The sequence below is a fragment of the Ahaetulla prasina genome, chromosome 4 (assembly GCF_028640845.1).
Source record: "Ahaetulla prasina isolate Xishuangbanna chromosome 4, ASM2864084v1, whole genome shotgun sequence".
Lineage (NCBI taxonomy): Eukaryota > Metazoa > Chordata > Lepidosauria > Squamata > Colubridae > Ahaetulla > Ahaetulla prasina.
The window spans coordinates 129,182,979-129,196,937 of record NC_080542.1 but is presented as its reverse complement, the minus strand read 5'-3'; the positions used below and the strand labels follow the sequence as shown (position 1 = coordinate 129,196,937).

Sequence of the window (13,959 nt, the reverse complement as noted above, 5' to 3'; positions counted from 1 at the left end):
GCTATGGCTAAAGTATTCTTCAATCTACATTTAGAAGCAAACTTATCTGACATTCACTTTCCAAAGTAACGTGAGAGGGAGAATTATCTGCTCTTCTACTTGTTTAATGCATCCTCCCAATTCAATAACTTACTACAACGCCATGCAAAGAGTATATTTTATGACAAATTGCATTTAAAATATGTACATATTTTATAAGTGTTCTACCATAAAGCACAAGAAATACATACAGCACAAATGAAAACTGGATGGGATGAATTGATCTGAGCGGAAACACATCTTAATATCTCCACTCTTACTACCCAGCACATTGTTTCTTAGGAATCTCTCCATGCTGTTACTAAAATGATGCCTTACCATTTAGAAAATTTCAGTTTGTTTTGGAAGAGGAAGGAAGAGATAGGCATACCCATACATGCCAAGATATTTCTCAGTAAGCTTTTCAGTTGCAGCTCCTTAGAAAAAGCCTGTTAGTGTTTTAATGCTTGAAGTTTATCAGATTAAAGGGAGTCAAAATTTGGTCATTGTGTCTAATGAAGTGTTTTGTCACAATAGGAGATGGCAATTTTATTTATTCCCAAGCTGATGAAAACCAGAAAGGCAAAATTGTCCGCCTCATCAGCCCTATCATCAACCTGCAAAATTATGCCCTTTGCATGACTTTCTGGTATCATATGTCGGGCCCTCACGTCGGCACACTAAGAATCAAACTGCGGTACCAGATCCCTAAAGAATACGATCGGGTCTTATGGACACTAAGTGGAAATCAGGGAAACTGCTGGAAGGAAGGCCGGGTTTTTCTCCACAAATCTGTGAAACATTATCAGGTAGGCCAAGAAATTTAAGCATAATAGGGGGCTGGGTCAATAGCATTCCATGCATTGTGCATGACTGAATCCCCACGTTAAGTTAAGTTAAGTTATCTTTCGTGGGGAAGGAAGTTATAAGAACTAGAATAACAGAGACCTGAGTTTCATTAAGATACCAATGCAGTGAGCACAGGGTCCCAGCCAAAGCAAAATGGGATCCTTGAGTTTAGGCGAGTGAGGTTTATTTAGAAACAGACAAAAATATGATAGATCAAAAGGGTAGCAGTAGTTTACTTCTTCTTCTTCTTCTTCTTCTTCTTCTTCTTCTTCTTCTTCTTCTTCTTCTTCTTCTTCTTCTTCTCTTCTTCTTCCTCCTCCTCCTCCTCCTCCTCCTCCCAGCTTTCCCATCTTTCTTCCCCCACATCCTTCTCCTCTTTTTTTTTACTGTACTGCTGAGAATAAAATTAAGACTTCTAAACTCCAGTTTAAAAAACTAAACCTCAGTGGTAATTGGTTAAGTGTTGAAGTGGTTGAAGTGAACCTCCTCCACGCAGAACAAAAGGTCTCTTGCTATAATGATATGTAAGAGTGAGTTTGGAAAGCGGGGAGGAGATAAATGCTATCTTGGAAACAGCCAGATAAGAAAGGGCAGCTGCATAATGAGCAGAGAAAGAAGTTCAGCAGGGACACACACACAAATACACACACATACACCACCAGTTCTTAGGCTGCAAAGAAGACAAGGTGAGATTTGTACTTTCAGACTTGCAAGATTCTGTTAACACAACCTTACAATAACATAGAATTGGTCATGTTTCTTGTCTGGTCTGCCTAGAAAGGCTGACACCTGCTGATCTTCTGCATTCCTTTCCATAATACATACTTCTCCTGCTCCTTCCTTCATGCCCATTGGAGTGCTGGTGGAGGAACCCATTGGTGTTGCCATAATAATCAATTATTTACAAAGTGCATTTGTAATTAAACTAGATCCTCGGGTTGCCCTAAATTCATAGCTTGTTTACTCATGTCTGAAAGGATCTCAGGAGTGGGAAAGACCTAAGGATCTGCTGCCAATAAAGGCTGGCAATATTGATGTTTATTTTGCTTAATATGAAACAGCTTTCTAATGTGATGCTTCCTGATGTGCTTGGGGGCCAGCTTCCAGAGTTCCTAATCATGACATTCAAAAACTGTGTTGGCTAGAAATTCTGAGAGACTCAACATGTCTATGAAGCACTAGGTTGCAGAAGACAGACATAATCATATCATCATATCTAATTATATTTACACTATTTGTGTTTGGGAGAAGCAAAGACTGAATTATTCACTCCATATTAAATATGAATTTGCCATCTATACCCAATGGCATCAAATCTACAAGTGAAGGCAGTTCTGCTCTCATTTTCTTTCTTATGTTGTTTGTTTTTGGGAGGGGAATCCTTTTTTTGAGCCAACTTACTTATAGTTTAATATTTTATACATGAATTATATTATGAAAAAAGTACAGGAGTCAAAAATAAGCAAAATAGAAATACAGAATTATAGCAATAGCTAAACATCTTAACACATAAACATATTTGAAGAATTTCTTTGAAGGTCACAGGAGAATCTTCCAGAAGAGGGTCTTCCATTGCAGGAGACTCCTTATCATCAGCACCATCCATCAGATGGTGACATACCTGTACTTTAATCATACCTTTCATAAGACTTTGGTTTAACCATTCTGGACATTTTCATTTGAAGCTTAAAATAACTCTTCTTTCCACCATGGTTTATAGTTAAGGTGTATATTGGGAAACCTCTTACCTTTTCCTCCTCCCTCTTCCCCTTTCACTAAAGTGGTGTTCACATTGGGTCTATTTCAATTCACCATGGCCAACTCACCACAGCGAACTCATCATGGCCAACTTGCCATGGCCAACTCTCTGCGGATCAACTCGGCATGGCCAACTTGTCACAGGACAACTTGTTGCTGGCAAAAGTTACACTAATATCAAATAAATGATGGAATAGAATCATTAAAGAAAAGATGCAAAAGGAGGGACAGAATGTGAATGGCAAAAATTAAAATATTTTTAATTATTTTAAATAATTAAATAGAATTGTTAAATTGTGTCACAGTGAGTTGCCAAGCGGCAAGTTGGCCATGGCAAGTTGTCCTGCAGTGAATTGACTGTAGCAAGTTGTCATTTCCACTCAACATTGGGGGTCAGTAAGGCTCCACAGCCTTTTGTTCTTTTAATTTAAAAGAAATGGGAGGCAAGCTCATATTGGTCCCACAAGTATTTTTAATAAATAAAATAATGTGTGAGAGGAGTTCAGTGTTATCTTCACACTCAGAGGAAAACAATAGAGGAAAATTAAATTGGGGTTGCAAAAAGCATCCCAGATCACTAAGGAAAGAAATGAGCAACCTCACTTTGCCATCTGGTAAATCCCATAGCAGCCATTTTGAGAGAATGTCCATCTAAAAATGCCTGCAATCCCAAAAGATAATTTTGGATTATTAATTTAATCCACCACATGATAACAGAATTAAATGAAGGGGAACATGTTCCTTATTAGCTACTTCTGTAAAAATTTCGCAATATCAGTTATGTTGGGAATATGCAAACCTACAAAGATTATATTATAACTGTATGGATCTCTGAATGCTGATTTACCTCACAACAGTACAATCTGTTTTACACTTTACCCTGAGGGTAAAATTGCACTTTCTCTGAAAGAATTGTTTCTTCATAAAGTGGTACTTTCACATTACATCTTGAGCCTTGATAGATAACAGAAGATTGGTCTCTTCAATATATGCTTGCTTAAAAATTCAATAACTAGACTTTGTTCTGGCCATTAGAGTTTTAAACAGCAAAATGTAATTTATTTTTATCAGGTAATGGTGGAAGGAGAAATTGGAAAGGGAAATGGAGGAATTGCAGTTGATGATATTAACTTTGACAGCCACCTAACCCAGGAAGAATGCCGAAGTAAGTATGACTTGGTAGTAAATATAAAATTTACCATACTGAACATTCTGGAATCTACTGGTAATTGCTATTGTTGTTATTACATTTTTATTTCCACCTTTTTAATAAATAGTCAAGGCAGAGATTCTACCTATATATATAAAACATAAAGGTTACAGCAATCTTGTTAACAAATGTTGGACCCTGTATGTCAATAGTTGATTTACCTTTATTTTTTTCCTACCATGTGTTTTTCATATTTCTCTTCTGAATACGTTACCCCAAGAGCTTAGCCCTGTGCAAAAATTGGTGATTTCAGTGAGTTCAAACATGCTTGATTTGAGTAGTAAGCTTCATAGCTGATCTGGAGTATAGGACACCCTAAGTCTGCTTAAAGTATAAATAGGTTGACCATTCATAAAAACATTAGTTAGTGCAGCTGTAACCTTATAATAGTAATGCCAATCCCAGAATGAACTACAACAGTGGTTCTCAACCTTTTCTTCACTACGGACTCCCTTTAAATAGCTTCTTTGGCACAGACCCCCAAGATTTAACTCAAGATTTAAATCATAACATTTCTTCAAATCTTCCAAGAAGTCCGCAGACTATAAGTTTAGAACTACTGAACAACAATAAGCTATCCAGTACTACAAAAGTTAAAACCAATTAAAATTATTACAGCTGACAGCTTCAAAATAGTTTAGCCTTAAAGATCTGAGTGAAAAGATTGATACTAAACTTACTATAGATAACTTACTTACCTATAGACTAATTTTGGAATTAATTTCACATGTTTTTGGTCATTCAGGTCAAAGTCTTATCAAATAAAAGTTTAAACAGCAGATTTTTGTTCTAATATCCTTATATATGCATTGCAGTTAACATAATTATTTTTCATGGCTAAAGGATACTTATGACTGATTAATAGCATTGGTTTTCAAGATTATAAATGCAATGAATGAAACATGCTAATTTTATATGTGGATTTTCATTTCTCTGAGACAAAAATCCCCTGCTGATAGCACTAAAACTGTGCCATGCTATGGTAGAGAGGGCTTTTTTCTTCTTTGCTAATTTTCTAAAAATCAGGTTAATGAACAACTCCATCAAACCAACATAATCATACTTAGAAAAGAAAGAAAAATTCTCAGTATCATTATTGGCAGCATGATAACCTGTCAGTATTTGTCATTATAATAATCAATGTCAATTTTCTTTGCTTAACAGAATCAAATGATGCAGGGAATGAAATAGTTGAAGTAGAGCCAGATATTAATCAAACAGGTAAAATATATATATATAAATTAAAAATTTTATTTTTAACTTATGTAGATGATTGAGGGGACGCGGTGGCTCAGGGGCTAGGACATTGGGTTTGTCAATCGAAAGGTCGGCAGCTCAGCGGTTCGAATCCCTAGTGCTGCCGTGTAACGGGGTGAGCTCCTGTTACTTGTCCCAGCTTCTGCCAACCTAGCAGTTTCGAAAGCACGTAAAAATGCAAGTAGAAAAAATAGGGACCACCTTTGGTGGGAAGGTAACAGCGTTTCATGCGCCTTTGGCATTGAGTCATGCCGGCCACATGACCACGGAGATGTCTTCGGACAGCGCTGGCTCTTCAGCTTTGAAACGGAGATGAACACCGCCCCCTAGAGTCGGGAACGACTAGCACGTATGTGCGAGGGGAACCTTTACCTTTACTAGGTAAATGATTGATTGTGCCATCAACTTGGTGTTGTCTCTTAGCAAGCATATAGATTTTTTTCATGACATAATCTGTTTCTAACCTGGTCCTTCAACTCTTCCAATGGTGTATGCATCCCCATTGCAAGTAGGTCCATCCACATTATATAGATGACCCAGCTAAATAAAGTCATACAGTTATTACTAACATGCTTGTTTGCCTACAGCACTCAATATTATATTAATATTACATAGTGTAAGCCGCCCTGAGTCTTCGGAGAAGGGCGGGATATAAATTCAAATTAAAATATATATATATTGTTTACATGTTTTGCATTTTTTTAATGTAAGGAATAAATGCAGATAATATAGTAACCAATGTAACTTACAGTGTAAGTTTTTTAAGAGGATTATGTCAAATTCATCAATATCCTCTGTGGGCCTCTGTGGCTCAGACTAGTAAGACAGTCTGTTATTAACACAGCTGCCTGCAATTACTGCAGGTTCTAGTCTCACCAGGCCCCAGGTTGACTCAGCCTTCCATCCTTTATAAGGTAGGTAAAATGAGGACCCAGATTGTTGGGGGCAATAAGTTGACTTTGTATATAAATATACAAATAGGATGAAGACTATTGCTAACATAGTGTAAGCCGCCCTGAGTCTTCGGAGAAGGGCGGGATATAAATGCAAAAAAAAAAATAATCCATTGCTTACATTGTTTTTATCAAAATTGCCATGTTCAAATATCTATGAGGATTCTCAGTCATCCAGGTCATGGTTGTCCAAAGATGCTTTTTCAAAAGACAACTGGACTTGTTTTTCCTTGAAGATGTTTCACTTCTCATCTGAGAAGTTTCTTCAGTTCTTATCCTAGAACTTCTTCAGAACTGAAGCTTCTTGGATGAGAAGCAAAATGTCTTCAAGTCTAGTTGCTTTTTGAAACAGCACTTTTGGGACAGCCATATTTAAACATATCAACAGTTGCATTAATAGAATGCATTGTAGTGGCAAATCAAAGAGGTATTTTCCTTACAACTAGCCTGGACAGTGGTTCTGATCATTTTAATTCAAACTTTTTATTCTTCAGGAAGAAACATTAGAGAATCTAATTGCAATCTCTCCAACTCTCCCATAATTGCATTTGAATAAAAGGGGGGCAAAAGATGATGTGAAACAAAGCTTCCTATCATGTACTTTAAAAATCTCATAAATCATTTATGCAGAAGATTCAGAGGATCTCAAGACCATTGCTCTATCACCTAGAACTGGAATTCTTTAGCCTGAAAATACTGAACATCTGACATCAGCTATTGCTAGTTCCTAAGCTTTTAGAACAAAAACTATTTCAAAGGCATCTCTGCAAGCAACCAGAAGCAGTCATCTGGTAAAATTTGTGTTTTCCAGCTGCCTACACTTTCATAGAAAAAAGAAAGGAAGGAAGGAGAAAGAAAAATAGAGAGAGGGAGAGGGAGGGGGAGAGAGAGAGAGAGAGAGAGAGAGAGAGAGAGAGAGAAAGAAAGAAAGAAAGAAAGAAAGAAAGAAAGAAAGAAAGAAAGAAAGAAAGAAAGAAAGAAAGAAAGAAAGAAAGAAAACGGAATCCATCCATTATTTTTGGCTTACTACTCAGGGCACACTTAATAGGTGCCTAAGCAGTGGTCATGCAGTGGTCATGCAGTGACATCTGCAGAGACTATAAATAGGAGGCGGAACTTCCTGGTTTTTTGTCTTGGACAAAGCAATGAATTTGCGCGGGCAAACTGTATCAATGGAGGGAAAAATATATTCGTGAGTAATTCTGGCCTTATCTATAATTTCCTCATTATCTCCAGAAACTTGGCAGGCCCATAGGTAGACGTGGCCAGGACATTTATCTATGTAAATAAAGTAGAAGAGAAGGCCTTTGACTGACTCTTTGTTGGGAGTATTGGGGGAGGGAAACAGAACACCTACTGGTTCACGCAAACCGGATAGATCCAGCCAGATTTCACCACTGTTAAGCTTGCATTAGCTTAACATTAGCTTGCATTCACCACTGTTAAGCTTGCATTAGAAATAGACGGATTACATTGATGCATTACTGAAATCAAATATGCATTGGGGGCAGAATATTGCTTTAAAACTGCTTTTTTAAATATTTTGACTTATTCTCAGGGCATTTAAGAATTTATTATTGAAGTATTCTTGGTGATCTTTGTGAACTTACTTTAGAGAGTAAGGCGACTTTGGCTGAAAGGTTATTGCTTGGATTATACAACTTTCTATAATTCTGAAGTTTCTCCTCTGATCTATATTTCCAAGTCTTAAATGACACATGAAGGTGGTTACAAGAGATTAATTTAATACAAACCAGGAAGGGCTGCAGTTTGCTGGATAAATTACTGTAAAATGAAGGATAAGGTATTCTTATGGGGAGCAAATTCTATTTCACAAAATCAAATGCAGAATTTTTCAGCAGTGCTATATTCTCAGCTGCTGTATAATTTGAGTTTTACCTAGTCTTCCTGTGTCTTATAACCAGACAAAAGCAAAGATGCATTTGTTCCAGTTTTTGGAAAACAGAAAAAAAAAGATTTCTCTGCTTCCATTGAGTGGAAACTGGAGATGAAGCATTTTCTACAATGTAGTCCATAACTCCTCTTCCAGTACAGATGTAAAAAAGCAAAACAAAAAATCAGCCTCTTAATTCAGTGCCTAAATTTTAGGCACTATGTTTAGTGCCTAAATGAGGATGAAAAAATATATATTCTCAGATATTATGAAATATAGCAAAACACACACACACATACATCTACAAGAGAAATCAAGAGGCTTCCAATTCAGAATCAGTGACCTACTTAAGTCATAAACTCATAGCATCATCACACACCACCACTTAACTTTGTCTATCTTCTTTTATTTCATACTGCGTCCTATTTACCCAGTTTTGACTATGCTGCCACCCCATGATTTCTGTGTCTCTTTGTTCTTCTGTAGGATTTACTCCTGGTTACCGTGAAAATGGGGAGCCTTATAATGACAACATCTCCCGAAAGCCAGGCAATGTGCTGAAAACACTTGACCCTATTCTTATCACCATCATCGCTATGAGTGCCCTGGGTGTGCTGCTGGGTGCCATCTGTGGGGTCATTCTGTACTGCGCCTGTTGGCACAATGGGATGTCCGATAGAAACTTATCTGCACTGGAGAACTACAATTTCGAACTTGTGGATGGTGTCAAACTAAAAAAGGATAAACTGAACACACAGAATACGTATTCAGAAGCATGAGGTAGAGGAGGAGGAGGAGGAGGAGGAGGAGCTCAAACATTTCAAACCATTGAGACAGAAAGACTTATAGATCTCCCTTTTCTGTACAGGCTGAAAACTGCGTTGAAGACGCTGAGCCAAGCTTTTCTCAGGAGCTTCAGTGGGTGTACCAGATATTCTAAGACATGGACAACAATCTGTGTTAAACAATCTGAATCATGTACAGTCTACTTCTGTTTCTGAATTAATTTGAACTATTAATTAATTTGAACTATTCAAATGCTGGTGTTGAGACCAAGTATGATTGACTTAAGAGGGGTATTCTGTTTTGGTTCTGCCTTTTTTCTTCTTCTTCTTTCTTCTTCCCTTAGCCCCTCCATTCTTTGTTTTCATTCCTTCTGTCTCCCCTCCCGACCCTGAGCCCATAAGTACTTGTTTTTTTTTACTGTGCAAAAATCCAAGATGCTGTCAAAACATGTAATTTGGCAGGAGTCCATTGGATGGACATCCTGTTTGTAGCTGAGTGCCCAGAAGGAAAAACATCAGAGTAACAGCAATTTAATGGATTCCTGATACTGTATTTGTGTATAATTGCTTGTGTCGTGCATAGGCAAAGAAGGGTTAGGGTGTTTGTTTTGGGGGTGGGTGGGAAGTACTGTATAGTCAGTACTGGTATAGTGTGTCAACTCTGTTAACCAAGCAATACGGTCAGAATTTATTGGTGTTTCTCAGTGTTGTATTCCACCTTTGTGCTTGTGAATTCCATACAAGAGATATGTGCCATTACCTACAAACTATTGGCAAACCAGGCGTCCTGCATTGAATTATTGAATTGTAATGGGGAAAAAAGCAAAAGTCCTTGGCACTGGTTCGTTTATGTCTCCTCAAGTGCCTTTTTGTTGTATTGCTCCTCATTGCTTTATCATCAATTCCTTCTTTATCTCTCCATCCTTCTCTCTCTCTCCCTCTCTCTCTCTCTCTCTCTCTCTCTCTCTCTCTCTCTCCTTTGCCCTTTTTCTTGCCTAACAGCCACTGACTAACAAGAATTATATTTTGGCATAAGTAAAACCTTAGGAAGGCAAGATCTAACAAAATTTTGGCAACTTGCAGCTAATTCCTTCTCTTCTTATTTTTCAATTTCATGTTGCTGAAGCCCCTTTTTCTTAAAATCTGCAGTTTTGCTCCTATCCTTTTATCTTTTATTGTTCTTTCATACAGAATGTATTTTCAAATATAAGGCCTCTTCGTCTTTTGCTTTTCCCCTCTTTTGTCTCTGAATAGATTGTTACATAAGCATTTGCCATTGTCAAGGTAAGGAAAATGCAGCTCTAATTTGCTGGTAATGGCAAAAAAAAAAGAGAGAGAGAGGATTTTGTTACATTTTTGTCTTTTCTTGTATTGCTGTATTTTAAAATAAGGGATATGTCTTAATGTTATCTTCCAGAGTTGATCTTTGGGTTTCTTTTTAGCAGCATTAATTGACATTATCTTTTTTTTCTCTCTCCTTTAGTAAGCCATGAAGTAAGTCTTTTAATTCTGTCCAAGATGTTCATATAAATCGATGGCAATGAGAATTTGTTGTTGATGTTGAAGAGCAAAGAGTGTTTTTCCCATCCATATCCTAGCTATCCAGTTTAAGGGTAATTGTTTCTGTGCAGGACTCATTCATGCTAATGTAGAGGCATACTAATATTGCTACAAGTAGTAATGCATTGACTTTGCTAATAATGGATTTGCTTTAAAAAAATCATTGTATAACATATCCTAAACTGGATTTAAAATGAGTACTGTTAACATTCTAATGAGAAGGAATTGGGGTTCTTGTGCTCCTTCCATTCACTTAACAACAGTAGCCATGTTTTTAAGAATTAAGTCAATCTCCAAAAGACACATTTAACTCTTAAAGATCTTAAATCATAATAAGCATTCAGGGAACCATAAACTGATTTTGTCACATTGTTTTATGTGATATTCAAATGCACCTTTGATTAAAAACAGCTGGTGTTCACCATACCAGAGCAAACATTTAACAACTCTGCTCTCGTTGTAAATATGAGTTATCATCCAAAGAAGGTTTATTGAAGTAAAATATCTACCATGAAAAAAAAAATCACAGTGGCAAAAGAGTATATGAATCAATTGTTTAGTTATAAATTTACACTGTAATTGAATGCTCTACTAGTTAATTATCCCAAAGAGAAGATCAAATGCAAATAACTTTTACTGCACTTCTTTCATGTATATTTAGTTGCATCATGTATTGTGGACTCTATGTCAATAATCACATAGGCATCTTAAGATCTGTGACAAAAGTGCTTACAAACATTATTTAAGAGGGGCAGATTTCATTGCAAAAGCATGTACTTTCTAGAACTCAAAAAGTAACAGGTACAATATTAATCTTGGTATGGAAAAAAAGGATTTTTAACAATTTGTGCACATATGAACTGCCTATAAATCAGACCAGGTAATCCTCAATTTATGACCACAATTGAGCCAAAAAATTATGTTGTTACATGAGACATTTGTTAAGAAAGTTTTGACTCACTTTATGATCTTTCTTGCCATAGTTGTTAAGTGAATCACTGCAGTTGATAAGTTAGCAACATGGTTGTTAAGTGAACCTGGTTTCCCCATTGACTTTACTAGTCAGAAGGTCACGAAAAGTGATTACATGGCCTTGGGACACAATCATAAATATGAACCAGTTGCCAATGAATTTTGATCACATGAGCATGGAGATGCTGCCGTAACTGCGAAAAACAGTCATAAGTCACATTTTTCAGTGCTGTTATAACTTTGAATGGACACTATATGAGCTGTTGTAAGTCGAGGACTACCTGTATTAGGCTATGTAACTCGGTATTGACTATTATAATGGGCAGCAATTTCCAGGATTTTCCAAATTAAGTGTCATCTTTCTTCATTCACTTGTATGAAATGTTTTTAAAACTAGATATGCTGGTGCCTGAATTTATGTATGTAAAGATGTGCTCTAATATTGGGCTTTTATTACATTCAATACCATCAATTCATTATTCAACTCTTCAGTTACTTTCAGCCTATTTTGAAAAAATTCTCTTTACTGAAGATCATTATATTTAGCCTGATACTGGATAATATAAAAGCTGCATCATTGATTCAAGCATGTGAATAGTCACATTATGCTACTTTAAAACAGCTGAAAAGCATACATGCTTTTGAACTATCCCTATCACCATTCTTGAGCTGAGTACAATCCATGCTATCACTGTGTTTACTTAAAACAAACAGATGTGTTAGGCATTGTGCAGAACCCAAAGTAGGGCATTTTCACTACATCAGAGGAACTAATGGAGAATTTGTGACTGCCCAAATGTTGGATTCCAATTTTTATTAACCTGAATTAATTAGGCTAATGATGTTATAGTGCAGGGGTGTCAAACTGAAGGCCCATGGGCCAGATCTGACCTGTGGGGTGCTTAAATCTAGCCCTTGGGGCTAACCTGGAGTTACCAAAGGACTGGTCTGTGATGTCTCTGGCAGCCAAAATGGGGCATAGGGGCTGCATGTCCCCCCGTGCCTTGATTTGGCTGGCAGAGTGCTGCAGGAGACCATACAGGCTGAAAGGGGGACATGCAGCCGCAATATGTCAGTCACACTGTTGTTGAGCAAGAATTAAGGAAAATATGGTCAAGTTGTATACTTATATAAAGAATGCAAACACAAGCATTGTCCTCTGATAATATAAACATGATAGCATGAACAGGCCCTGCATATAGCTTTTATTTTTTTTCCCCTCTAGTTAAAAGGAAAATCACTTTCCTGGAACTCTAGGCTAATTTTAAATTATTTGATTTTGTTTAAACAACTGCGAGGTTAGTTGTTTTCTTGTCATTGGAACAGATAAGTTTTGGCAGCAGTCCACCTGATAGCACCATTGTGCATTCTCCATTTGTTTCAAATGTGGTAGTTAGCTTAAGCCAGCAAAAGTATGTAAGACAAAAGTATAGCCCATTGCAAACTTTCATTTTGTAATTCCAACCTAATACTTGCTCTCCATGCAAAGAATAATCTGTAACCAGGCATCTGGTAATTGTAGTACTACAACATCATGGAAAACAAAGTTCAGAATGTGTGATGTGTGTTTTTTTAGCACTGAGCGAATATGCCAGAGCAGAGGTATGAACTTAGTCAGATTGCTAATAGTATGAGCAAAGTAAGGAAACCCCGGTGATATAGCTGTTTAATCCTGGAGCAGAACACTGGGTTCTGATGTTGTAAAACAGAAACTGAATGAAAACTGCCCTTCAGCAAAAGAAAAAAAAATGAGACTGCAACTTTAAATGAAAAAAAAAATCTTGCACTGAAAAATATATTTAAGAATTATATGTTTATAAAGTTATTAATTTGTAAAGGCAGTGTTACAAAATGTTCAGTTTATATTGTTTTAGATTGTTTCATAATTTTGAAAGTGTAAAATAACATATTTTTTCTTTATCAAAAAAAAAACCTATAAAATTTCTTCTGTAGTAAAATGATTTCATTTTACTGGTATATGATTGCTTCATGTTTTGTATCATTATAAATTTTGTGCAAATTTTTTTACAGAAATTTTTTATTTTCTATGACAATATGACACTTTTAAATTGTTATTTCAAAATGAACAGCAAAGCCTTAACTTTAAATGACGTTTGTATTCTCGGACACTGAGTAGCATTAAAAAAAAAAGGATTGAATTGTAATTTAAATTTGCAGACAATGACTACTACATTCCAAAGAAACAGTTGAATTAAACATTTTCATAAAATACCCATACATTCATGACTTTTATTATCCTTACAGCTCTGTCAATTAAAAAATACATTAACTTTTAAGACATTCTTTAAGAAACACAATCGTAATGCATGTACTGCATATCCTAAACCGTCTGGCAATGAATATCACATTCAAAATTTACATTCAGGACTTCCAGAATATTCCACAAGACATTAAAGGACTGTCATTAGTTATCAGTTATTGAGGTCAAAATTCTTTATTGAAGCTCAGTTAAATTGGGGCCTTTACAGGGATAGCAGATACATTTTAAAATTATCTCTCATAAAATGTTTTCCATGAGAAGAAAATTTCTTGTTCCAAAATGGTTGCCATCATAGACCTAATCACTCAGCAAATGTCTTACCTATGTTTTTGTTAAATTTATGGGCATTTTCAAACAATGCAGCCACCCATGAATATCTGTTTGTGACCTAGAAAAATTATGATAAAGAAAAATGAGGCTTC

General features: G+C 36.3%; 1 protein-coding gene across 1 annotated transcript in view; it reads left to right on the top strand.

The window, feature by feature from the left end:
* Window positions 1-13,487, top strand: part of NRP1 (neuropilin 1) — a 172,506-nt gene extending 159,019 nt beyond the window's left edge. Inside the window, 7 exon segments of the mRNA XM_058181143.1 lie at window positions 556-827; window positions 3,697-3,790; window positions 5,000-5,056; window positions 8,426-8,686; window positions 8,689-8,719; window positions 8,808-8,917; window positions 10,208-13,487. Of these exon segments, the coding sequence (XP_058037126.1) occupies window positions 556-827; window positions 3,697-3,790; window positions 5,000-5,056; window positions 8,426-8,686; window positions 8,689-8,719; window positions 8,808-8,917; window positions 10,208-10,254 (872 nt within the window). The 3' untranslated portion in view covers window positions 10,255-13,487.
* Window positions 13,488-13,959: the final 472 nt, after the last annotated feature.